Source organism: Planococcus citri, chromosome 5 (assembly GCF_950023065.1).
Source record: "Planococcus citri chromosome 5, ihPlaCitr1.1, whole genome shotgun sequence".
Classification (NCBI taxonomy): domain Eukaryota; kingdom Metazoa; phylum Arthropoda; class Insecta; order Hemiptera; family Pseudococcidae; genus Planococcus; species Planococcus citri.
The window spans coordinates 58306103-58333829 of record NC_088681.1 but is presented as its reverse complement, the minus strand read 5'-3'; the positions used below and the strand labels follow the sequence as shown (position 1 = coordinate 58333829).

General features: G+C 33.2%; 4 protein-coding genes across 4 annotated transcripts; all 4 read left to right on the top strand.

The window, feature by feature from the left end:
• Positions 1 to 415: 415 nt before the first annotated feature.
• LOC135846704 (leukocyte elastase inhibitor-like) lies at positions 416 to 3066 on the top strand. The gene is made up of 5 exons (XM_065365942.1): positions 416 to 650; positions 1376 to 1566; positions 1696 to 1950; positions 2105 to 2245; positions 2337 to 3066. The coding sequence occupies exons 1-5, from the start codon at positions 564 to 566 to the stop codon at positions 2926 to 2928; spliced, it is 1266 nt and encodes a 421-aa protein (XP_065222014.1). The 5' UTR covers positions 416 to 563; the 3' UTR covers positions 2929 to 3066.
• Positions 3067 to 3214: 148 nt separating this feature from the next.
• Positions 3215 to 8363, top strand: LOC135846703 (leukocyte elastase inhibitor-like). The gene is made up of 5 exons (XM_065365941.1): positions 3215 to 4027; positions 6635 to 6825; positions 6942 to 7217; positions 7394 to 7534; positions 7634 to 8363. The coding sequence occupies exons 1-5, from the start codon at positions 3941 to 3943 to the stop codon at positions 8232 to 8234; spliced, it is 1296 nt and encodes a 431-aa protein (XP_065222013.1). The 5' UTR covers positions 3215 to 3940; the 3' UTR covers positions 8235 to 8363.
• Positions 8364 to 12546: 4183 nt separating this feature from the next.
• Positions 12547 to 15563, top strand: LOC135848057 (leukocyte elastase inhibitor-like). The gene is made up of 5 exons (XM_065367831.1): positions 12547 to 12746; positions 13579 to 13769; positions 13859 to 14116; positions 14305 to 14445; positions 14543 to 15563. The coding sequence occupies exons 1-5, from the start codon at positions 12660 to 12662 to the stop codon at positions 15156 to 15158; spliced, it is 1293 nt and encodes a 430-aa protein (XP_065223903.1). The 5' UTR covers positions 12547 to 12659; the 3' UTR covers positions 15159 to 15563.
• A 2901-nt stretch (positions 15564 to 18464) lies between these two features.
• Positions 18465 to 23587, top strand: LOC135847624 (serpin A3-7-like). Its single transcript, XM_065367254.1, has 5 exons — positions 18465 to 18743; positions 21782 to 21972; positions 22232 to 22462; positions 22564 to 22704; positions 22790 to 23587. Exons 1-5 carry the CDS (start codon positions 18621 to 18623, stop codon positions 23460 to 23462), a joined length of 1359 nt encoding a protein of 452 aa, XP_065223326.1. The 5' UTR covers positions 18465 to 18620; the 3' UTR covers positions 23463 to 23587.
• Positions 23588 to 27727: the final 4140 nt, after the last annotated feature.

Below are 27727 nucleotides of genomic sequence, written 5' to 3'. Positions count from 1 at the left end.
TTGAAATTCCAAAATAAAATTTGACCAAAATTGAAACCCCCGGCGTTATTTTTAACCCATTTTACCCCCATTTTGTTATGATGTAAAAAAAGGGAATTGAAATTTTACGTTTTGAAGCAATTGAAAAGATTTTTAGCTAATAAAATTTTACAGAAAATTTTATGAACTATTTCCTGATAAAAAAGAAATCATAAAACCCATGTACAATAATGAGCATTTTTTATCGTTGCAATTTCAATGGATTTCATACAAATACTTGAAATTTGAACACTTTGCAGCCTCGTGACGTAATGGGGAAAATCTTGAGTCACACGTTTCAACGAGGAGCTCGGACAATGTTCTATTCAATTCTACGTGATTTTCCTTGGAAACGAATTGGGTATTTAACTAGGTATGTTACTTCACTTAAAGATAAATAACGAGCGTAGATTCAAAGTTCCTATTTAAGGTGAAGCTCGCATTCATTATAAAATAAATGTTCTTGTGCATTGAATAAGTAGTCAACTAGTCAAGTACCTAACTGACGTTTATTTTTGATAGTGTTTTCGTTCGTTAAATTCAATATGAAAAGTGTTTGGTGCTTTATATCAGTTTTGGCAGTTTTGATTGGGTCATCTCTATCGCAGAGTATTTCAGATGCGAATCAAAAGGTTGGTAAAATAATTAAATATTCATATTCATTAAAATCAGACCTCTTTTGTCAATATATTATTTGTATTATTTTTTTAAAGTCTATTTTTGTTTAAAGATATTTTGTTGAGATTGTTGGTGTTGTTGTTGTTGTTGTTGTTGTTTTTTTAAGATCATCACCTGAAATATTTATTTGACACCATCTTTTCTTCTCTCATATTATCCAATATAAAATTGCTGAAAATGTTGAAAATAATTGAGCAAATCAAGGGTATTTCATTGGTACCTAATTTTTACATAAAAAAAGAAAATACCTAGTGGTTTTCAGTTTCGGATATTTTTTTTCAAAATATTTTTCAACAAGGCGATACTCGGCCTATTCCAACTTTCAGAAACAAATTTGAACGGGGCAACGCTAAGCGAACATTTATATAAGAAAAAAATGCTTGCGATGAACTGTACACATAACTATGTACTTGGCTCCCTAAAAAATTATACTTACGTATGTGTCAAAATGATAAACAATAATTAAAGGTAGGTACAATTTAAAATGTACTAGACGATCTATAAATAGGTACCTAATGAGGTTACTTTGATAAGAAATAAATAAATTACGTGAGTTGAAATTCGTATCAATTCAATAGTTTCTTCTTTTTTGATTAAAAAAAAAAAAAAAAAAATAGGTGAAGTAATTTGTTTGCCAACTCAGTTTCTATTAAATTGTAATGATTTTTTCATCCCACAGACTGTTCAAAATGGACTGCTGAGTTTCGGAATAAAACTGAATTCTATCCTCTTGGAAAATAGTACTGAAAACAAGAATATTCTGTTTTCTCCATACAACCTTTACACAGCTTTAGCTTTAGTTCATCTCGGTGGCAATGGAACTACACGTGATACAATTTCTAAAGTTTTGGACATTCCCATCACTTTATCGTAAGTGTATACCTATTACCTACCTACATATTGTAATTGTTTTCAAAAAATGTATCCCTTAATTTGATTTATTCCATTACAGCAATAATTTTATTTTACTCATATTATTATTGTGTACCTATTTCATAGGTCAAAAAGTTTACAAAAAGTATTGCAAAACTTCTCATCAGTGTTGCAAACGAGTTTCACATTCGATGCATTTTTCAATGGGACAATGGTAAAAGCATCTGATTTGAAACTGGCCAATGGAATTTTCGTTCAAAATGAATACAACAGCCAGCTGAAGAAAGAATACGTTGCAGACGTCCAATTATATCATAACAGTGATATTTTCAATGTTGATTTCGTCAACAAGGGAGAAGAAACGAAAGATACGATTAATAAGTAAGTACATACCCTACCTAGATACAAGGGTGTGCCTAATACGAGTAATTTTGCAAAGTTGGAATGTTTCACATCCCACCCTCAAAGTTGTATTTTTATTTGGTATAAGATGAAATGCAAATCCACTCATTAAAATTGAATTTTTGATTCACAGCTACATCAGTAATAAGACTGAAAACAGGATACCTCGATTACTCGAAGACCCTCTATCAAAAGACACCTTAATAGTCTTGACTACTAGTTTGTATTTTAAATCGGTTTGGCATGAAAAATTCAATCCTGAACTGACTAAAGCGTAAGAATAATCTAATTCATTTTACGGTCTTCGACTTTATTTTTTACTGTAAATTCATTCGCTAATATTCTATATTTTTTCCCCATAACAGGGAAACGTTCCAAACAGACAAAGGCAACATTACAGTACAAATGATGAACAGTATAATTAAAGCAGGATACGCCAACATACCATCATTAGGCGTAGAAGTTGTCAACTTGAGATTTATCGATACTGCATTTTCCATGTTTGTGGGAATGCCTCGTGAAAATCAATCACTAGATAATTTTCTACGTAATTTGACCTCCGATCAGATCCACACGATGATTGGTCAATCCGATCTGTACAGTGATTTCGAGGTAGATTTGAAATTGCCTAAAACAGCTTTCAAATGGTCTAAATCTGTTAAAGACAATCTCACTAAACTCGGACTCAAAGAAGAATTTTGGCGCTCGCCTGATTTGAGTAATATGATCGACCAGAGTAATATACAAATTAGTGACATTGGTCACAGCACTGATATTAAAATTAACGAAGATGGTACCGAAGCTAGCGCCGTTTCGATCGTAACAATCGATTGGAGAAGTGAAGTTCAGTATGAGAGAAGGACATTCCACGTGAATAGACCTTTCTTCTTTTTCATTTATAATCATAATATTAAGACAGTGCTGTTCTTTGGTACTGTGTTTAATCCTGGTAATTGATCCGATGATCAATCATGTGATTTTTTTTTCTTAAGCATGTGAAGACTTTTTTCAAATCTGTGTTGTTTTTATGTACCTATTTGTTTTGATTTTTTAAATTATGTCATTTCAATAAACTCATTTTTTTTAAATGTACAATTTGAAATTTTGAGATACCTGTTTGAAAATTAGCTGATAAAAAAAAAAAGAAAAGAAAAATTTCCCCAAATTTTTTTTGAAGAAAATCTGCGTCTTGTAATAATTTTGAGATGAGCTTACATGGGGTTTTTCAGTACCCAGGCCGAGAGATTTCATGGAAAAATGTCATATATATTGATTACGAGTCGTTTCCACAGGTACCATACCTGGTATTTAATTAAACTTGGGAGATTTTTTTTTCTTTGAGAATTTGGCATCAGGCCATTACCCGCATAGAAAAACATGAACTATTTTCTAAAGGAGAAAAAAAAACATTTGGAATGCGCAGTAGATTATCAATGCAATTTTTAAGAAATTCAAAAAAAAATCGTTTATGACGTATGAGGAAATTTTTCACTGGCTATAGTGACGTGATCAAGTAGTAGATCAGGTGTTTTTTGTGTCTAGCTTTGTCCAGAATAAGAAGTACAGGACGTCACTCTTACAATTTGAAGGTTGAATAGGAAGGGAGAGATGATGATCCACAGTGTGAAGTTGATCAATAAACGTTTTCCTACTGCTATTTATTTGGCGTTTTTATTTTTGTATTCTGCTTATAAATGTGTATACAACTTCACTTAGTGACGTCAGGTATTTCTTACGTTGCGGAGATTTTGTTTCATTTTTTTTTTCATCTTTTAAAAACTACAAACGTGTATGCAAAGTATCTCTACATATACCTATACCTATACCTACCTACCTGTTTATAAAATTATCTATTTATAGTAACTTGAATCTTGCTCATTTCAAATGTTTGTGTGCATCAGATAAGTATTGACTATACAAATTAGTGCCTAAATATAAAGTGTTCGTACGTTGAATTCAAATATTCAGAATGAAAAATGTTTTGTGGATTATATCGCTTCTGGAAGTTTTAATTGGTTTCTCTCAATCACGAGGTATTCCAGATGCAAATCACGAGGTATAGGTAAAATTTTAATCAAATCCTTGTAACTAGGAACTTAAATATAAATTTGAAATTTCCTCGAATTGTACACGATAATTCATTGAAATCAGAATTTTCCAATTCTTTCAATAGTTGGAATTTCTGGTCATAAAACCCAAATCTAGAGTTTGATTGCTCTGGACTGCTTTATCCATTTGCGATGTTTCAAAAGTAATCGAGAATATGTTTCAAAAATATTTGAAAAAAATATTTAATGTTCGAAGTTGAGCTTTTTTAGAAGCTCTGCACTTTTCAAAGGATTATTTCGGGTGGTTTATTTCAAAAATTTGAAAAAAAAATCCAAAAGAGTACATTTTTATGGTACTTAGGTATATACCACTTCCCAAAAAATTTATCATTATCAAAAACGTGAAAAAAATGTCAGTGTATCATGCGAATATCAATTCATTTTTTGAATTTACCCTTTCAATTATTCCCCTTCCCCCCCAAACTAATTCGCTGAAAATTGGAAAAAAATGCGTGACATTACTTTAGGCTCATTAGGTAGGTTTTTACGAGTGCTGAATACGGTTATCAGTTTGTTCCTTCGTTTGTTTTTTGATTTGGTGTCTGCGACTTCGTATTATTGGGTCTTCCAATTCCTAAAATCTGAATAAATCGTGTTTGGTATTTTTGGAGCTTTCGGCGAGTTTTCAAATTTCTCCAGGAGTTTTAAATCACCCCGAAAGGAACCAAAAAGGTCGAATTGAGATTGTTTTCGAGTCGAATGATCGTATAGACACACCAAATTATCATCTCACTAAAAAAAAGGACTCGTTATAAATCTACTTGGTTTGAAGATTTTATTTTTTTTCACATTTTCTGGAATTTACGATTCGACTACTAACTAATTTACTTTTGAACTGGCATTCTTAAAATTCCATGGCAACCACCAAAACCGGTCGAAAGACTGCCTAATAAACACCAAACAAAGTAACAGATGAAATGTTCAAATCGGAATCACTCGTCTTTAAATATAAGTATTATTATAGCAATCGATCCGTGGTAAATTGCAGGAAGTGATAGTTTTTCATTCTGTTTTTAGATTATACAAGCTTTTTTTTTGAGAGAAAACCTCCCTTGAAAAGGGTTACCTATAAAAAAAAATTCGGACCAGAAATGAACAATTTTCAAAAAAGGTTTTACAGATGTCAATAATTATTTTTTTAAATAAAAATTTTGTAGTTGGAGAAGAAGTGGGGTGGCTTCATGTTATAAAAGGATCAACATTATGTTGGGATGTTTTGTAAGAGACCAGCGACGAATGCTATTCCTTGGAGAGGAAATTATTTCGAAAAAATCTGATGCGAATGCAAAAATGCAAAATTTTTGGCTGAATAAGATTTTTTGATTTTTTTTCAAGTTAGGTGGTTTCCAGCCATGATTTGATACCATTCGTTGCTCAAAATTTAACTGTTTTCGAAAATATCAACCTTGAAGGTCAAAGGCAGCAAAAAACTACGAAAAAAAGTGTTTTTTACTTATTGTTTTTAGATTTTTTGAGTAGGTACCCAAGTATGTTGCATCGATTTTTGAGCTCTACAAAAATGTATTTTTGAGTAAATTTTGCAGAGGCTTTCTCTCCATTTTTCTTCTACGAATTTTCAAAATTTTCAACCCCCCCCCCCCTTCCCAAAACTGCCAAATACGGAAATTCGCTGGAAAAAATACTGACAAAGCATCTATAACGAGAGATCATTTTCTGTAAAAATTTCCTAAATGTTGGACTATTCCTTCCAGAAAAAGGAAATATTGAATTTTGAGCACATACGACCACATTACTCGGTTTGGGGCGGGGGGAGAGGGATCGATTCAACATTTTTTTCCATGGATAGATTTTGGCCCGGGTGGGGGGAGGGGCTATCAAAAATTTTCATCACGTTGACTTTTTAAAAACTTGAGAAAAATTGTTCAATTCTTCATAATATGTCTGACTTTTAAAAACAAAAATGACCAATTTCTAGCATTTTGATACTTATATTCATTAACATTCCAATAATTTTAAAAAAATGACCAATTTACAATGTTAGAGCATTTGTCTGATTTTACAATAATTGGTCTGATTTTTAAGAATCAACTTGGAAAAAATTGCAATCAATTCCTGACATGTTGAGCTTGAAAAAAATTAGGTAGGTATCTACTATTCTTTTGAAATTTTTTTACTTATATTAAATCAGACTTTCACTCGTGTAGATGGAAAATCCGAATTGTAAGGACTTGGAAAAATTAAGAAGTTGCTAAAATTATGTCAATTTTTCAAAAAATGATTTCCTGATATTTTTCAGACTTTCAATTTATTTGAAGTTTTATGAATCAAGTCAACTTAACCAAAAAACATATCTATGATAACCCCCATCACATAACCTCAAAAAGGGTCGGAAGGCACATGATAGTGATTTTGTTTCTTTCCTAAACTGTTCACCAAAATCTACCGAAGAACCCTTCTGCTAAAAACGAGTTGCCTAAAGAAAAAATCATCAAATAAAATTAATGAGAGGTGCGATATAAGATAGGAAAACTGTAAATAATGAAGCTGAGAATGAGATTAATTTTCTAAATCAACGATTTTTTTATGATTCGCAGATTGTACAAAACGGATTGCTAAATTTTGGAGTAAAATTGAATTCAATTTTATTGGAAAACAATACCGAAAACGAGAACATCCTGTTTTCTCCATTCAATCTTTACACATCTTTAGCTCTTGTCCATCTTGGTAGCAATGGCACAACACGTGATACGATTTCTAATCTTTTAGGTATTCCCGAAACTAATTTGTAAGTATACCAACCAAAACATTTGAAAAATTAATTTCTTCTTTTGGTTTTAATTAAACAACAAGGATGCATGAATACTCAATTTCGAAATAATTAATGTGTAATTACATCTGCAGGCCAAAAAATTTACACGAAGTATTGAGAAACTTTTCATCGGAGATGCAAACGATACCATTGGTACCTCAGTACAATAGAAAAGAAAATGGAACTACAGTCACAGGAGGCGTAAAAATGTATGATTTGAAACTAAGCAATGGAATTTTTGTTCAAAATAAATACAAAGACAAGCTAAAGAAAGACTACGTTGAAGATGTTAAACAGTACCACAACGGGGATATTTTTGATGTTGATTTCGTCATTAAGAGGGAAGAAACGATAGATACGATTAATAAGTGAGTACATAAATTTTGAATTATGGTATTCAACTCATGTAAGTGGGTAAGAAACTAATAAAGAGGTATGGTACCCATACACTTTTTTGACGACAAATAGATACCTATTACCTACCCACATGAACTCCATGTAAAGTGCAAATATGCATTTCTAAAATCGAGTATTTAATTTACAGATACGTCTCTAATAAGACTGAAAACAGAATACCTCAACTATTCAAGAAACCTTTATCGCAAGACACCTTAATGCTTATAACAAGTACTTTATATTACAAAGCATTTTGGCCAAAAAAATTTGAACGCGAGCTGACGAAGACGTAAGAGAAAAAATTCACTTTGCTCCACTTACCTACTTGTAGCTCTTTTCTGCCGGAATTTCTGCACGTCATTAAAATAATATGAATTTGTTTTTACAGAGATACATTTTACACAGATAAAGGAAACATTACAGTCCAAATGATGAACGGTCAATTGGAAGGAACAGCATACGCCAACATATCATCCCTAGGAGTAGAAGTTATCAATTTACCATTCTACGATCAGATATTTTCCATGTTTATCGTAATGCCTTATGAAAATCAACCCTTAGAGAAATTCTTAAGCAATTTGACTGCCGCTCAAATGCACCAAATTATTGATCGGAAAACGTATCACTGGTACTACGTGGACTTGAAATTACCCAAAACAGCTTTCAAATGGAGTAAATCGGTTAAAAAGCAACTCGTTCAACTCGGACTTACAGAGGGAATTTTGGAATCACCCGAGCTAACCGGTATGATTGAAGATTGCGATATAAAAATTAGCGAAATTAAACACAGCACTGATATTAAAATAGATGAAGATGGACTCGAAGCTAGTGCTTTTTCGTACGAAGAAGCTGATTTGAGAGTTGCTTTTGATCGTAAGAAAAAAGCCACGTTCCATGTGAATAGACCTTTCTTCTTTTTCATTTATAATCACGATGTTAACGTTGTGTTATTTTTTGGTACTGTGTTTGATCCTAATGGCAAAGAATGATTGAGACTTTTTTTTTGGGAGGAAATATGCGCTAATGGAATTTTTGAAAAACGTTTATTTTTGTGTCTATATACCTATTGGATTTTAGAAATATTTGTCATTCTATCGTAATAAAGAATTCACCAATTACCTACCTATCGAATTATTACATCCTATCATTCATCGAAATAGCACATCTTAAAATATATGTAACCAAAACACCTGCTCTGAAAATTCATTTTTGAATTTTTGGCTAATTTATGAAAATTTACAAAATCCAGAAAAGCTGTTTTAAAGAAGACTTTTTAAATTTTTTATGAAGTAGGTATAACATTTTTTTGAGCAAAGTAAGCCAATAATGTGAATAATTTTTCTAATTCAACTCCCTCACATGAACAAGCTACTTCTGTTTTGTACCATTCTGCAGCCTCCAGCGATTTTTCAATTTTATCCAGAAAATTCAAATCACTCTGAATACTTAATCCAAAAATTAATTTTGATTCCCATAACTTTGGGCGGTGCTTATTGGGCACCCACTCGATCATTTTACATAGATGGTTACCGCAAAATTTCTAGACCAGGAGTGTCAGTTCAAAAATTTCAGAAAAAGTGAAAAAATCAAACATTTTAAAGAAGGTAGGTATACCTACAGTATGACACAAAAGTAGTGCTAGGTAGCTTTCATTTCTAAGTGGAAAGAGCTAGCGAGATGAATGAAGCGGTGTTGAGTAGGGAAAAATTACAGAGCACTGAATGCAGTAACTTGCACAGACAAGTACCCTGTTCCAAATATCCAGGATTTCAACGTCACGTTCCATGGAGCTAAAGTGTTCACAAAGCTGGATATCACGCATGCATATTATCACATACCAATGGCGTCTGCGTATTTGGATTCCTTACTCGAGAAATCTGAAATGCCATCATGTCGCCGCGTCGCCCAACCTGCCACGGCATAACAGGATCACAAGTTAATATACAATTAATTTATCCACCTTTTAATGGGAACTATGGCTCGCCAGCCATAAGTGTAATGTTTACCGAGGACATTAGATGTAGGGAGCTCGAGATACTACATCCAAGTGATTTTACTGCGAAGACAATCCATGGTTGTACCATTGATCGTTAGAAGTTACCACGTTTCCCCTCTTTCAGAAATAGTTTTACCTTCCCCTCCGGTGAACGAGTACAGTAGAGACTACCTCAGGTGAAGAGGGTTACCTGCATCACCCAAGACAGTCAAGGCATAACTCCTCCTTACAATTCAACTCGTAAAAATAAAAATCGCGAAAAAAAATGTTGAAAAAATTTGTGCCTGATGTGGGATTTGAACCCACACCTCCCGCACAGCGATCCGTTACCATAGCCAAGCATCTACCGTGCTGCTTGCCGAAGTGCGTTTTTCAATGATATACATGGCGCTAAACACCGTCGAAAACTACCCCCCCCCCCCCACACACGCGCACATATAACCGTACGTACCTACGGGTATGGGTACACTAGATTTCTCAGCATGGCATCTGGCAATATTTAAAAACCACTGTGATCATGCCATTTGGATTGTTCGAATTTCCATTATGCCATTTAGCCAGAAAAATGCTGCTCAAATGTTCCAGTGTTTCATGGATGGATTGCTGAGAGGCCTACCATTCACTTACATCTATATTGATGACGTTTTGATCGCCTCAAACTCCATGGAAGAACATAGAGAGCATGTGCGTCAAGTACTTGAACGCCCATCTCAAGCTAGACTTACTCTCAGTGCTGGAAAATGCATTTATGCACAGAGTAGCATCGAGTTTCTCGGATATGATATCAATGCAGCCAGTACTAATCCATTAATTTGCAGCCAGTTATCAAAAATTACCCAAAAATTGTACAGAGTGAAAAAAGCTTGGAACAAAAGTCGTAGAGTGTGAAAATAACACAATTCTGGGTAATCACATTTAGAAACTGGTTCATTGGTTCACATTTTGCAACCATTTTTCTGACAACCTCCTAAACATTGGAGATGGGGTAAAACTAAAAAGTTTGAAACAAAAGTTGTAGAGTATAAAAAATTGAACTACATATTTTCGCCAGTCAGATTTTGAAACCGATTCATTAATTCAGAGCAAGCCATTGAAAGTTACCATCACCATGGTTGCAATTGTTGCAAATTAAACGGTCATTTTCAAAATCTGGTCAACAAAAATGGTTCAATTTTTCACGCTCCAAGTACAACTTCTGTTTCAAATTTTTTTCTCCATCTTCAATTTGTAGGTGATTGTCAAAAACTGGTTGCTAAATGCGAACCAATGAACCGGTTTCAATTAAATTGTGATTGAACAGAATTGTGTAGCCTAATTCTTCACACTCTACAATTTTTGTTTCAAGCTTTTTTCTCAATCTCCAATTTTAAAGTAATTTTTGATAACTGGTTGCAAATTAATGACCCGGTTTCAAAATCTGATTAGCAAAAATAGTTCAATTTTTCATGCTCTACAACTTTTGTTTCGAGCTTTTTTCTCTATCATCTTCAATTTTTAGGTGATTGTCAAAAACTGGTTGCTGAATACGAACCAATGAACCGGTTTCAAAATATGATTAGTCAGAATTGTGTAATTTTTCACGCTCTACAACTTTTGTTTCAAGCTTTTTTTCTCTATCTACAATTTTTGGGTATTTTTTGTCAACCGGTTTGCAAATTAATGAACCGGTTTCAAAAAATGCATACCTATCAAGTTTTTGTTGCCTTAAAGTGTAGAATACAATGCGTCAATAATAACCAGTTTGAATTTTTTGACACAAACTGGTTTCTCAGAATCCAATTTTGGAAAACTTACGCCAATTCATCACAAGCACCTATCGCATTTATACGTGCTAAAGTTAATTTGGACAGTTTTTATGGTGCTTTTTTTTCAAAATACAGTTGGAGGCTCCAGAAAAACTCGAAATCAACTCCAATAGACTCAACATTTTGAAATTCAGGTATTAGGGTGGATCACAAAATAAAAAACGCTGGAAGATTTTGACAAAATTTAGTGGATACTTTCATTTAGATTGAAAAACCCGCTCAGAAATTTTTTTAGCTCTAGAGGTGGCCCTGGAGATGAGATGTGGGTCTTCAAAGAGAAGGCATTTTTGAAAAACTCGTGGTTTTTTCGCGACTTATTTTGGGGGAAATATCCCAGCTAAAAAAGATAGTAAGTAGGTACTAAAGAACTGAAAAAAATTTGGTAAGTTTTTGGATATTTTTCTCGGTTTTGGAAATTGCCAACAATGGCCGAAAAATTGGCACTACTGTATTCCAAAAAATTCCTCCAGTTTCAGAAATTATACTTTCCATTTTTTTGGCTCAATTAATGCGAAATATTTGAAAAGAAAAAATTTTCAAAATACGAATTTCCTCAATAATAAGCTAAGTAGGTAGGTACGAGTATTTGCAAATTTTCAACCGCTCAGGAGAACTCCAAAAATGGTCATGGATTTTACGTAGGGCTATAGACAGAAAAACCGACAATTTTTTCGAAAATTCTCCTTCTCTGAGGACTCATATCTCCCTTCCAGAGCCATCATCGGAGCTAAAAAAATTTCTGAGAGACTTTAAAATTTCAACTCAACATAAAATATGTCCACTAACTGTAATGTTTTTTTTTTCGAAGTCAATCCTATCAAGATAAAAAGTAAATACTAAATAGTTTTCCAATTTTATTGGATAGGTACTTACAATTTCGTGAAAATTTCAATTTTCAAACATTTTCTGGAGGCTTCAGAATTACCTACTCAAAATTACTCAAAACGATTTGATTCATTTCTAATCGATCCAGATGGTTGAAAAATAGAGTAAGCATACCAATTTCCAGTTTTACGGATCAATTTGTTGAAATTTGATTTTTCCTGTTTTTAAACCAACTTTAATTTTTAAAAATTCTTGATTTTCTATTTTAAAAAAGCACATCGTTAAATTCTATAAGACATGCGAGCAGGCATGAAAGACACCTTAAAGACTAAAACTACGAGTACGATGAATAAGAATGACGGTGTGATAAGGTGAGAATGAGAAGCTGTAGGGGGTGTGGTTGGAGGGTGTAGGATTGCTCACGGAAGGATCTATTGTTACCATGAGCGTTGAACAATGTTCAGGTGAATACTGAATATATAGAGGAAACATTCCGGCCCCCATTGAGGCATCAGCTCAATAAGAGAGATTTTTGTTTGAAAGTAAGTAAGTATACAAGCATAAATGATATGTATTACTAAGAAGTAGGTAAGACAAAAAATTACAAACGAAATTACAAAGTACATACCTCACACGTAAAATAAGTACATTTAAATGCTGCATGGTCAAGTTCACACTCAGTTTAAATGTTCTTGTGCATGTAATAAGTAACTATTTGGTATAGCACCAGCTTTTATCTCATAAAGTACCTATACCTATTGATAAAGTTTTCTTGCATCGAGTTCAACATGAAAAGTGTCTGGTGTATTATATCGTTTCTGGAAGTTTTGATTAGTTTTTCTGTATCTCAACGAATTCAAGACGCAAATCATCAGGTTAGTGAAATGATATATCAACTTTATTAAGAATAAAATTTGAATTTTTTGTTTAAAATTGTATGTAAGATACTTAGGTGTTTGCTAAAATCAAAATGTATTTTTAAAATGTAGAGGTGGGTTGAAGTTTCCTATAACAAATTTTTAATATTGGTTTATGGTACTTAAACTTATTTTTTACAATACCTACTTACAAATATTTCTGTTGTTAAAAGTTTGACAATAGAGATGTGAAATTTGGGCTCTTGTATCAAAAATTATGCTGCTTGATTTGTTCATCAAAAGATCCATTTTTGAACTGAAATTCAGAGAAACTCAAATAGGTAAGCATTCAACTAAAGTTACGAAGGATATTATCTCAAGTTGATTTCGGTCCTTCCAGAACTATTTGGAGTTCTTGGAAATTTTTTAAAAATTTTCTGGGGGCTCCAAAGTGATCCAATACTTGATTGTTATTTTCAATTCAGTAGGGTTAAAATAAATCATAAATATCATTATTTCGTTTTTTGCAAGTGTCGTTCTTCCAATAAAAAATACCATCTGATGTAATAGGCCTTATTCAGGAAGTATTTTAAAAAATCACTCATCAAAATAATGAAAGCAATTATCGATAGGTGCAATTTCATTACGTATGAGATAATCTTCGAATATTGTGGCTATGATAAAACAAATTCCTGTTTTATACGACTCTCGTATCAATTTAATGGGCTCTTCCGTTTTAATTAAACAACAAAAAAAGCGTAGATAATTACCTAATAGGAGATTATTTTTGTTTATCAATCTTACACGTGTACTTCTACCTACTACCAGTACCTATTTTTATGCTTCACAGATTGTTCAAAATGGACTGCTGAATTTTGGAGTAAAAATGAACACCATTTTATTGGAAAATAATACAGAAAGCAAAAATATTCTGTTTTCTCCATTTAACCTCTATGCAACTCTGGCTCTAATCCATCTTGGTAGCAATGGAACTACAAGTGATGAAATTTCCAACGTTTTGGGTATTCCTAAAACTTTTTCGTGAGTACCTACCTTTTACCTCTGAAAAATTCTGAAAATCAGATTTCATGTTTCAATGCATCTTAATAGATAATTTTCATGTTTCATAGGCCAAAAATTCTCCATGAAGTATTGCAACATTTTTCCTCAGCGGCACAGACGAGTTTCCATTTCAATAAATCGTTTAAAAATGGCACCAAAGTCGACGTAAAAGCATCAGATTTGAAATTAGGCAGCGGAATATTTATTCAAAAAGATTTCAAGCTGAAAGCAGCCTATGTCGAAGCTGTCCAGCGACACCACAGCAGTAAAGTTTTTCGTGTGGATTTCAATAATAAAAGTGAAGAAGTTAAACACATGATTAATGAGTAAGTAATCGGTTCAATGTTCATTAAGTATCGTAGGTACCTAGATAACATCTTACTTAATAGGTATACCTGTACCTTGAGTATAGAAATATATAGGTTGATAATTTTTTGTGGGGGATTTTCTATTTGTAAGCAGTAGGTATGAATATTGCAAATTCTTTCTGAAAGAAGAAATATTCAATTTACAGATTTATCGCAAACAAGACCGAATACAGAATACACGAGTTACTCGATGAACCTTTATCGCAAGACACACTCTTGATGTTGACCAGTTGCTCGCATTTGAAATCAGTTTGGTTAGACAAATTCGATCCAGCATTGACTAATAGGTAAGAATCAAATTCACCCTCCCCCCTCCAATCTCCGAATTTGGTTCTTTTTTCGAGATATGGATTCACATTTATACTTTTTTTTTTTCATTTACAGGGAGACCTTTTACACTGGTAAACGTAACTTCACTGTAAAAATGATGAACAGTGTCGTTAGTGCACCATATGCCAACATATCATCCCTAGGAGTGGAAGTTGTAAAATTAAGATTCATCGACAAAGCGTGTTCCATGTTCGTAGTACTACCTTATGAAAATCAACCTCTAGAAACCCTCCTCCTACGTAATTTAACTTCCGATAAAATCAACACAATAGTTGACGAAATCAATAAACTAGACGAAGACTTCGACGTGGTATTGAAATTACCCAAAACAGCTTTCAAATGGTCCAAATCTGTGAAAAATCAACTCATTCAGCTTGGACTCGATGCAGAAACTTTTGAATCGCCAGATTTGAGTGATATGATCGAAGAAAAAAATACGACTAGAATGATCGAAATTGACGATATTAGCCACAGTACCGATATTAAGATTAACGAAGATGGATCCGATACAAACGCCGTTTCCATTGTTTCGTGCGAGTGGAGGATGTATAATTACGAAAGTGTGATATTCCACGTTAATAGGCCTTTTTTCTTCTTCATTTATAATCGTAATGTTAAGACTGTGCTGTTCTTTGGGACTGTGTTTGATCCGAATGGCGATTCCAATTAGGTGACTTTTTATAAGGCTTGAGTGCAGAGGCGATTCGCTCGAAAGATTTTTTGGTGACAGGAGAGGAGGGGGAGGAAGTGTGGAGCAAATCTGATGAATAGAGGTTGAAGATATGCCAAATAATTTTTTTTTCAGACTCGTTTTCAAGAAATTTTTATCTTTGCTCCAAAATTTATAATTCGAAATCAATTTAAAAATTCAACAAACCAAACGAAATTTGTCTTGAAATTTTTTTTCTCCCCCTCCATCGATCAGTCCCTACCTCTGATTTTTTTTAAACGCGATAAATAAATTAAAACTGTCAAGTATCTACGAATGTAAATTTTTGTAATTATTTTTTTGTGATTTGTTAAAATAAGTACTCTTTGTTTAATATACTTTTATATTTGTTTGTTAAAAAATTAATTTTCGGTTTTTTTATTTCGTTTCAACAGACAACAGAATGCTGGGTAATTCCACAATCAGTTCAATTGGGTTTCTGCAGGAATAAGCTACTCTGTTTTTGCCCTTTTGTTACAAGGACATGTCATCCAATCCAGGGCCAAGGTGCGGGGGTAAATAATAGTCGCCATGACATGGAAATAATTCGGAGGAGATATTAGCACGGGAAGAGTATTTTGGGTCCTTTGAATGGCTGAAATGAGCGAAGTACTTACGTGAATATATCATATCTTGGACTTTGACATAAATTGGTGAGGAAGTTCGCTTTGAGTGAGAGATGACCAAAGAAGAAATTTAAACCTCTTTACCGAACAAGAAACTGAGCCAGTGACCCTTAAGGTTGGATCATTCTTGATAGTGGTGGAGTCAAAAGTTTTCCGAAGGCAAGTATAAAATATGACTAAACTATTTTGAAAAAAATTATGCTGAATTTTCACACATTGAAACCCTCTCTCTCTCCGTTGCCTAAGCCAGCCACTTGAATACTTATATTTTGGTATACAACGTCTACAACCCCATGACCCACTAAATTACCATAAATATGCCATAAGTGCTGAAATTAACATAATATTGATAAGTCGAAAACTTAAAAAATCAAGTGATATTGTCTAAATGAAAGCTTCCCAAAAATGTCAAATTCAATCATAAATTTCCAAATTTGGGACAATTTTTTGGAAAATTGGGGTCCCTATAATGTCGAAAATTTCCAACAAAGACGTTTAATTAGGGAACTATTATTCTGGAAAATTCAAAACAGTTGTTGTAACCCAAATGTTCTGTTTGGATAGCTTATTTTTTGTGAGCTATTTTTTGATCCTCCAGTCTGGCAAAAATTAGTAAAAAATTTGATTTTGTCGTACTTTACAAATTTCTGAAAAATACGAACTTTATTGATACTTATCTACCTGAAATGTTTGCTGAGAAGGAATATAGGTATCTTTGCGTACCTACCTTAATATATTCTGTCGATCTAAGCTCATTTGGACTCATAATTTTTCAACTAAGTATTTCTCTTATAAGGTTAAAAATGTGAGTCTTATAGTCGGGCATATGACAGCAGGAATAATTGCACATGACGTAACAGCCATTTTGATTAACTTTCCAACATAGGTCTCGCACGAAATTTTCTGAACTGCGCAAAGCTAGATCGAAAAAGCATACAAAAATTTATCACCAGCCAAAATTTCAGGAGAAAAAGTTCGTTTTTCGATTTTTGGTGAATTTTTGAAAATAAAATTCAAGGTAGGTAGGTAGGTAGGTATAAATGAGAATAAAAAAACCAACATTTTACCAAATGGACCTAGAAACCTGAAATTTGCGGTATACCTTATTTTTGACCTGGAAAATCGATTGAAGCAGGTTTTAACTCGTTTTAAGCAGTTTTTTGAAACTTGGAAATTTCATAAAAGTTTATCAGATGGAGTTGGAAATCCAAAATTTACGATGCACTCAAACTTAAACACGCTATTAGGTCAACTGCTCGTGAGTTTGAGTCATTTTGGAGCCTCCAGCAAATTTTTGAAAATACTTGGAGCCTCCAGTGGACTATTGAAAATTGAAAAATTTCCACAAAATTTCATCAGATGGAATTGTATTTTTAACATTATTCCAAAGTGGATTGCCGGCAATTTCAATTCGTTTTGGAGCCTCCAGCAGATTTTCAAAAACAAAAGTTTTTGAAAAAATACCACAAAACCTGTCCGAATTAACTTTCGCAGGTGTAAAATTTTGGTTTTCCAACTCCATTTTGTGAAATTTTGTAGAAATTTCAATTTTCAAAAATTTACTGGAGGCTCTAGTGATTTCCAAAAAATCGCTGGAGACCCAGAAATTGCTTAAAATATACCTACAGTCCACTTCATAGCATATTGAAATTAGTTTGCAGTGTGAATTTCGGTTTTTCTACTCCATTTTTTGAAGAAATTTCAAAATTTCAAGTTTCAGAAATCTGCGACTTTATAGGAATTTTTAAAGATTCGCTAGAGGCTCCAAAACGACTTAAACTCACCAGCAGTCGACTTGATAGCGTGTTAAAGTTAGACTGCATCGTAAATTTCAAATTTCCAACTTCCTTTGATGACATTTTGTGGAGAGTTCAAGTTTCAAAAAGTCTACTGGAGGCTCCAAGAATTTTCAAAAATTCGCTGGAGGTTCTAAAATGACTTAAACTCACCAGCAGTTGACTTGATAGCGTGTTTAAATTAGAGTGCATCGTAAATTTCAGATTTCCAACTTTTTTTGATGACATTTTGTGGAAAGTTCAAGTTTCAAAAATCTACTGGAGGCTCCAGAACTGCTCAAAACGGTTTAAACCCGTTTCTAAGCGATTTGGCAGGTTGAAAATAGGACTTATCCCAAAATGTCAGCTTTCTATGTCCATTTGGTAAAAGTTTGAAGCTTTTTTCAGCATTAAATTCAGTTGTCATATTTTGAACTGAAATGTCCAAAAAACTACAGAGAGTGTGGGGTTTTTGATATCATATTCAAGTTTTTTTTATCCTTCTTGGAAAAAAGTCTCGAAATTTTCGAGTTGCCTTTTTACCTTTCGTAAAATTCACTTCTTTCAGATACCTAGGCAGGTATAGTTATTTTTCATAAAATGGAAAAACCTTGAATTTTTACAAAATATCCCTACAATATGTCAAGCTTTTCTTTATTTAATACACAGATATTATTAAGTAGGTACATATTTTCAATTACGGAACGATGGAAAAAAAATCACGATTACTTGGAAAAACAATGGTATTCCCGTCTTTTTATTTACTCTACTGAATCATTTCCGTTCTTCGCAAAACTGTAACATGTGTAGGCCTCTACGTGCAATAAATTACTCTCTAGACCAAGCCAAAACTCCTTACACAGCATATTAAGCTATCACGTATCCTCTACAAGTAGTAAAAGAAAATGTAACCAGTAAAGCACATTTTACATAGTTCGTTCATAGACGTGAAACACGATCGTTTTACTACCAGTGGGTGTTGGTAGATATAGATAAATACGTAACTGGATTCCAAATGTTTGATGAACTTGCGAAGAAAAATGTGCAAAAGTAAATTAATCGCGTGTTTATTCGAATTTATTCTAATATTGATTTGTTCAGTTCGGTTTTCTTCTTCTCAAGATGATTTTGATAATGACCCAAAGGTAAGAAAATCTTAAGTTATTATCAAAAACTGGTCATGATATTATTAAGTAAGTACCTAGGTACAAATGATCTGATTTCATTTTGTATGTACCATGTCAAAAACGACGTATTCATGACTTTTTGGGGTTCATTTGATTTTTTTTCTACAGTTAGGTATTCATATTCATTCACTTTTGACTGGAAAAAATATAAAAATTAGTCTGAAAATAGGTTTTTTGAATTTTTCAAATTTTCAAAAATTATTCTGGAACGTCACCAAAAAAATACCATTTCATGTGTCGCACGAACAAAAAACTTTTTTGAACTTTTACACAATGGGAATGAAAATTTGAGACTAACAAGTGAACCTCTTGAGGTGTCACACTCCGATTTGAACGGGACCACGATTTTTGGAAAGAGCACAATCTAAAACCTCCAAAACCAAATTTTCAGCTGCCCCAAGTTCATTTTACGATTTCTGGCGAATTTTTGAAAATTAAAAATTGACTGTTTTTTGGCGATTTATGCTTCTTTTTTTAAAGTACGTACTTGATCAGTAAAAATGGTCAAAATAAGTCCCAAAACTAATATTAATTACAAAAATTTTAATTTCACAATTTCCAACCATTCTGGAGCCTCCAGCGCGATTTTTCAATTTCTCCAGAAATTTGAATTTGCTCCAGAAGGTGTGAATATGAAGTTGGGAAGCTAAAAATCGAGTTGTGTATTATACACTCGACCTGTTTAACGAGTTTATCCACATTTGAGCCGATTTTGAGAGTGACACCTCAAGAGTGGTTTTTTGACCAGCTTTTTTCAAAATTCAAAAAATCAAAAGTTTCCCGTTTGTGTGAAAATTTCTGAAATTCACGCAAATCGCTGTATTTTGTCCAAAACTAACCACCCCAAATCCAAATGTTACAATTTCCAGCCATTCTGGAGCCTCCAGTGCGACTTTTCAATTTCTCCAGAATTTTGAATTTGCTCCACAAGGCGTGAATATGAAGTTGGACAGCTAAAAATCGAGTTGTGTATTATACTCGATCTGTTTAACGAGCGTATCGACATTTGAGCCGATTTTGAAAGTGACATCTCAAAAGTGGCTTTTTGACCAGCTTTTTTCAAAATTAAAAAATCCAAAAAATCAAAAGTTTCCCGTTTGTGTGGAAATTTTTAAAATTCACGCGAATCACTGTATTTTGTCCAAAACCAATGCCCCCCCAATCCAAATTTCACAATTTCCAGCCATTCTGGAGCCTCCAGTGCGATTTTTCAGTTTCTCCAGAATTTTGAATGTGCTCCAGAAAGCGTGAATATGCAGTTGGGCAGCTAAAAATCGAGTTGTGTATTATACTCCACCTGTTCAACGAGTTTATCCACATTTGAGCCGATTTTGAGAGTGACACCTCAAGAGTGGTTTTTTCACCAGCTTTTTTCAAAATTCAAAAATCCAAAAAATCAAAAGATAACCGTTTATGAGGAAATTTTTGAAATTTGCGCGAATCGCTGTATTTCTTCAAGAATTAACGCCCGGAGCGCAAATTCTACCATTTCCAACCGTTTTGGAGCGAGAGTGACACCTCAAAAACCCACTCTTGAGGTGTCACTCTCAAAATCGGCTCAAATGTGGATAAACTCGTTAAACAGGTCGAGTATAATACACAACTCGATTTTTAGCTGCCCAACTTCATATTCACACCTTCTGGAGCGAATTCAAAATTCTGGAGAAATTGAAAATCGCGCTGGAGGCTCCAGAATGGCTGGAAATTGTAAAATTTTGATTTGGGGGGTTAGTTACGAACAAAATACAGCGATTCGCGTGAATTTCAAAAATTTTCACACAAACGGGAAACTTTTGATTTTTTGAATTTTTGAATTTTAAACAAGCTGGTCAAAAAGCCACTTTTGAGGTGTCACTCTCAAAACCGGCTCCAATGTGGATAAGCTCGTTAAACAGGTGGAGTATAATACACAACTCGATTTTTAGCTGCCCAACTGCATATTCACGCTTTCTGGAGCACATTCAAAATTCTGGAGAAACTGAAAAATCGCACTGGAGGCTCCAGAATGGCTGGAAATTGTAAAATTTTGATTTGGAGGGGGGGGGTTAGTTTTGGACAAAATATAGTGATTCGCGTGAATTTCAAAAATTTTCACACAAACGGGAAACTTTTGATTTTTTGAATTTTTGAAATTTAAAAAAGCTGATCAAAAAGCCACTTTTGAGGTGTCACTCTCAAAACCGGCTCCAATGTGGATAAGCTCGTTAAACAGATCGAGTATAATACAGAACTCGATTTTTAGCTGCCCAACTTCATATTCACGCCTTCTGGAGCAAATTCAAAATTCTGAATAAATTGAATAATCGCGCTGGAGGCTCTAGAATGGCTGGAAATTGTAACATTTTGATTTGGGGGGTTAGTTTTGGACAAAATACAGCGATTCGCGTGAATTTCAGAAATTTTCACACAAACGGGAAACTTTTGATTTTTTGAATTTGCTGGTCAAAAAGCCACTTTTGAAGTGTCACTCTCAAAACTGGCTCCAATGTGAATAAGCTCGTTAAACAGATCGAGTATAATACACAACTTGATTTTTAGCTGCCCAACTTCATATTCACGCCTTCTGGAGCAAATTCAAAATTCTGGAGAAATTGAAAATCGCGCTGGAGGCTCCAGAATGGCTGGAAATTGTGAAATTTAAATTTGGGTAATTAATATTAGTTTTGGGACTTATTTTGACCATTTTTACTGATCAAGTACGTAGTTTAAAAAAAAAAGCATAAATCGCCAAAAACAGTCAATTTTGAATTTTCAAAAATTCGCCAAAAATCGAAAAATGAACTTTGGCAGCTGAAAATTTGGTTTTGGGGGTTTTAGACCATGCTCTTTCTAAAAATCGCGCCCCCGTTCAAATTGGAGTGTGACTGTGACACCTCAAGAAGCTTCCCAAAGGTCCAACGCTCATATCAATCAGACATTAAATCATACTCCAAGTTTTTCTTCACACAGAATTCCAGAACTAATCTCAGTATTTCACTCCTGCATTATTTTCGCAGATCGTTCAAAACAAAATACTCGATTTTTCTGCAAAATTGAATAGAATTCTGCATGGGGAAAACTCGCAAAAGACGAATATTTTATATTCATCCATCAATATTTACGCTGCTCTGGTCTTGATGCATCTTGGTAGCGTTGGAAAAACTCGCGATGAAATCATGGCTGTTCTAGGAATAATCGAAGGTGACGAGTAAGTAACCTATTTCATTACGAGTAGTTTCGTGCTTCGTGATTAATTCTTAAATTTCAGCACTAATATGGAATCAATTTGATTATAATTAGCGTAATAATGTCGATCGTTGAGTTAGCTAGGTTTGATAAACAATGTTCTCGCACTGTTTACAATCAGACTGGGTTATCAGAGAAGTCTCCATGTAGGGACTTTCGAGATTTAAACACAAATTTCGTATTTCTGTACCTATCAATATTTACCAATTGTCAACTTGCAGATGGCCTGGAATACATCAAAAGTTCAGCGACGTATTTGAACGTATATCTAAATCTTCACAAACAGCATCAGAATCTCAAAAATACCACATAAACGCAACCGATGTAATATTCTTGGACAGGATGACTTTGAGAAAAGATTTCGTAAGTCGTGTGCGGTCTTTCTACGACAGCGATATAATCAACGTAAATTTTTTAAGCAACGAATTCGACGCAGTTAGAATCATAAACAAGTACGTGGATTTTCAATTCATACCTACCTACCTACCTACCTTTAACCGCATTTTGGTACCTATTTTTAACGATCAATTTTTAAATTTGCACTTCGTTTCAGATACATTGCCAATCGAGTCGAAAATCAAGAACCAAAATTTTATACCGAGCTGCAAACAGCATACCCTAAGGTTATTTTAGCGAGCTGTCTGAATTTTAAATCCGAATTGAAGTTTCCTTTTCGTAAATCAACAACGCAACGGTAAGACTAGTTCAATTTTGGACAATAGATTTGATCGATGCATATATTTTCAATCAAGTTTCTCATTCGTGCCTTCCATTTACAGGGATACATTTCATTCGACCAACCGTGCCATAAGAGTAAACATGATGCAAAGAGTAGGAAAAATGCCATACGCGAATATACAAAATTTAGGAGTAGAAGTAGGCAGACTGATAGCCTCTAATAGCATATCTCTATTCGTCGTTTTACCATATCAACAATACGGTTTAGATTACTTTTTAAATAATTTAGTCGCGAACGATATTAAATCAATGGTATCCAGTGTCAATGAAAACTACCTCGTTGATTTCAAACTGCCTCAAACCACGTTGAAAGTGTATAATGATACTTTCCACGAAACTTTATCGCAACTCGGCCTGCAAAAAATACTCACCGAACGACCCGATTTTCAAGACATGATCAATGAAAAATACTTATTCAACGTTAAAGAAATTAAATACGCGGCTAATTTGGAAATCACTGAACAGCGAATTGAGGCTAGTTCTGTGACCGGTGTAAAAATCAGTGGGACAGTAGTGGTCGAACCGACGCCGTCTGATTCTTTGGCTGGACTTCTGGATAACGAAGTGAATTTTATAGACGATTACGATTATGGAAATGAAAAATTTGCTGATTTGCAATTTCACGTGAATAGACCTTTTTTCACGTTCTTGTATCATCACGAGATTAGAACCGTGTTGTTTTATGCTGCGGTTGAAAATCCTAATGGTAATTAATTATAGAGTTGAGTTTAATATAAGTTAATAATCAGTGCATTTTTTTTTATTTATTTTTTTTTTATTTGCAAGCTCACCATACATTTCCTAATATTGTACTTACTTGAATACAGTGTGTCAATTTACGTTTTTTGGTGTATTATTCAGACTTGAATTGTTGCACAATCAGCAATTAAGGTAACTAGGTACCTAATAATTTTTCTAATGTATGTTCAAAATTCAGAAATTGTCTCGATGACTCAATTTATAATTTTTTGAATTCTGGGACGATCCTCTGAATCCATTATCCTAACTGTCATCACTCTAAATGGTCATTTCCTCAAATAAATTTTTCTCCTACGATTTTTTCCTGACTACAGAAGAATTCTTAAATCTGGAATTAATATTCTTCAAATAAATGCAAGAGCTTCTTGCAATTTCATTTACGAACCAAAACTTTTTGGCAATTTTAAGAAAAAATGAGTCCTTTACTTCGCAATTTTGTTGAAGAAGTAGGATTTTTTTTAATAAGATTTTTAGACAAATTATAACTGAAAAAAAGATGGAATTTTAGCAAAAAAAAAAAAAAAAAAAGTAGACTTGGGCAATTTTGACAAAAGATTTACAAAAAATATAATAAATGTAATTATGTGGAATTTTTGAGCGAAAAATTGTCTTATTTCAGTAGATAATTTTGATAAGAAATTAGGTTTTTTTGCAATTTAAGCAAGAAAACAGTTTTTTTTTCGATAGAAAAAGCAAGACAATGAAAAAAGGAGTTTCATATAATTTTGGCATAAAAAAACACACTTCTGGGAAATTTTGATTGAAAAAAATAGGTTTTTTTTGGCAATTTTGACAAAAAGAAGCTATATTTCTTACAATTGTTACAAAAAGTAGGATTTTTTGCCATTTTGGAAAAAAAATAAGCATATGATTTTGAGTAAGTTTTGATGACATTTTAAATTTTTTTTTTTTAAACAGATTTTTGTGACAGAAAAAGCAAGACTTTTATGGGAATAATTTTGACCCAAAATCTTAGCGATTTTGATTTGAAAAAACAGGTTTTTTGAAATTTTGACAAAACACGAGTCTTCTTACAATTTTGGAAAAAAGTGACACATTTTGGGAAATTTGACCGAGAAAATGGAGGTTTTCTGCAATTCTGGCAAAAAACAAAACTTTTTGATGATTCCAATTTAATAAGTGATGAAAAATCAGCTGTTTTGATAATTCTGGCAAAAAAAGACTTATTTTGGTTTGAAAAAAAAGATTTTTTTTTTCAATTTTGACAAAAAATGAACCTAAATTTTTACTCACTTTGGTGCATTTGGGATAGGTACAAGTAGGTAAGTAAATAAGTTTCGGAAAAAATGGATCTAGGAATAGGAAATTGATTACCTATTAAGAAAAATGGCAATTTTGGGGCTTTTTTATTCTGAAAAATGTATTAAGGGAAATATTCGAGGACCGATTTTTCGCTCAGATATTTACCTTTCTAAATTTTTTAAAAAGGTATAAAAACAACAAAAAATCGAACTGAGCCAAAAAATGAGCCTTTTGATCTCAAATTCTCCGATTTGAACGAAACCAAAGCTAGATCAAAAGGTGATTTTGGCATTTTTTTAAAGAGTAAAATCTCAGAATTTGGCCTAAAAAAGCTTAATTTTGATAGTTACAGAAAAAATAAAATGAAAAATTATCGAGCACTTGCCAGTGTGGTTCAAATGTAAATTCTTCAATTCATTTGAAAAAATGTGCATAAACGCCTTTTTTAGGGGTGCCTAAAGTGGGGGGGGGGCTCTAAAAAAAGGGATCAAAATTACGAATATACAGGGAGCTTAATTAAACTTTTTCATCAAGACAATTGAATATGTATATACCTCAAAGCGTTACGTTTGGCGCAAATCGCAGGTTTCTAGTTTTCCAGGGGTTCCCAAAATTTCGAAATTGCGAAAAAAAAATGGAAAACTGGATTTTTGAGTACCAGCGGAAAATTTTATTGAGCTCAAAATTTGGTAGGATGAAGGTCTTTCAGATACTAATGAACTGTAAAAGGTTTTTTAGGGGGGCTCGAAGGGGTAGGTTCAAAATGGTGGTTCCAAAATTTTCCAAAAATCAAAACCCCCCCAATTACTGCCCACGAGGGTCGAAAATAGGAAAATCACCCCGCATATCGTTTATCAAGTTCAAACAGATATTATACGCTAAAAAAGGTTTTGAAAATAATACTCAATGGTTCCTAAAATTCTTCTTGTAATCACAACTTTGGGAACCCCTGGAGCCCAAAAAGTGACCATTTTGGGTTAACCAACCACCGATTCGTAATACTCAGTGGTTCCTAAAATTATTTTTGTAATCACAACTTTGGGAACCCCTGGAGCCCAAAAAATGGTCATTTTGGGTTAACCAACCACCGATTCGTATTTTGGATATTTATTACAATATTTTAAGAGTGGTCCAGTCGATAACTGTCGTGGGGCCAAAAAATGGCCTTATCGGGACTCCTCCTTTCAGGTCATAAATTTCGTTTTTGGATTTTTGCCTTTTGGAGATTTTTTTTTTTTGAAAACATGAGAAATTCAAAAAAGCTGATTGAAGGAAATGTTCCAACTTTGCCATAAAACCCTGTTTTTTTTTGGAGAGAAGTGAAACAATGAGAATAATTTCTTCAATTCAACTGCCTCGCATCAACAATTACCTATGGTACTAGTTTTGAGGCATTCTGGAGCCCCAGCAATTTTTCAATATCTTCAGGAAATTTCAGATTGCACCGACTGTTTAAAAATCACCTTTGGATTAGTTTTTTTGAATTTTTCAAATTTTCAAAATTTTGCCAAATAGTCTAAAAATGCATTTTTGGATTTTTTCAAGTGCTAAAATTCACGAGTAATTAGTCCTTGTAATTTTGATTAGAGCTTACTGGACATTTTCTTTCATTTTGGCTTCGGAAGGTTCCCTTGTATAAGCAGGTAAGTACCTACCTAAGTTTTGAAAAAAAAATAAAATTGAAGCTATAATAATAAATTTTAGATGTTTGAGTTTTTCTTTTCAAGAATTTTTTCATTTTTTTTCAACTCACTTTTTCAAAGGAACAAGTTCATTACACAAACGATTATAGCCTACCTATAAAATCGTTTACTAGGTCCTATGTCTTAATAAACGAAGAAATGAATGAATTTAATCAATAATTTACGATAAATGTGAAATGTTTTCCAACGTAATACGAGTTCTGAGTTCAATGCATGGAATAAAAAATATGTCAACTCAGCTAAAGTTTTATTCTGCAACGTTGGTTTTTTCTTTCATGTGCGTTCATACATCTATTTGGCAAAAGAATAACAAGTATTATTGCCTTAGTTTTGTTTTTTTATTAATAAACGTAGGTACGTTCGAAACAAAAAATAAATAAAAAGTGAATCTGCCATCGAAGCTAATTTCTTCAACTCATTTCGAAGATGATTATTGCCTCGATACTCGATAGGTTATTAAGAAATCCAACTACCCATCATTATTAGTTCGTGGCTCACTTCAAATACCCACCAAAGTTTAATTGAAATGTCGATTAATTTTCGCATGACCATTTCCTTGGTATGAAATTCCGTCCATTTCGTAGAAAAATTATTCATTCGTCGTATAACAATTAATTTCCAGACGTATGTAAGAACCCTATAGGTAGGTACCCAATAATGTTCGAACATTCCTCAAAATATGCTTAAATAATTATTTTTCGATCGTATTAAATTAAATACTCTCAATTGCGATACATTTGACATCATCACAAGATATCCTTGTGAATATACCAAAGTGAGTATGAATAGGCATTTCAAATTTCATTTCTATGAATTCCAAGCAATAAATTTCAGCTGTAATTTCATTGCCCATATGTAACTATCAGGCTGTTCGAAATGGAATCTTTCATTTTGGAGTCAGATTAAAATTCAATTATTCAATCAGAAAAATGAAAATACAGACTACAAGAATTGAAGAACATTGTGTTTTCTCCATTTAGTATTTACACAGCTTTAGTTTTGTGATAACATACAATGTATTATGCATTCAACGAAAATTATAAATAATTCATTAAATAAATTCTACCTAAGTGTCATGATGAGTTTATTTTTGAATTTTTTGATTAGAAAATTAAAATTAAAATCCGAAAATCGTCTAACAGATGACGTAAAGTAGATCTTGACCAATCTGCATATTGTTTCACTACCCAAAATCATTTTCTGCCATCTGGTAACACTGTAATCGTATCAAAACATTTTCTCAAAAAAAATAAT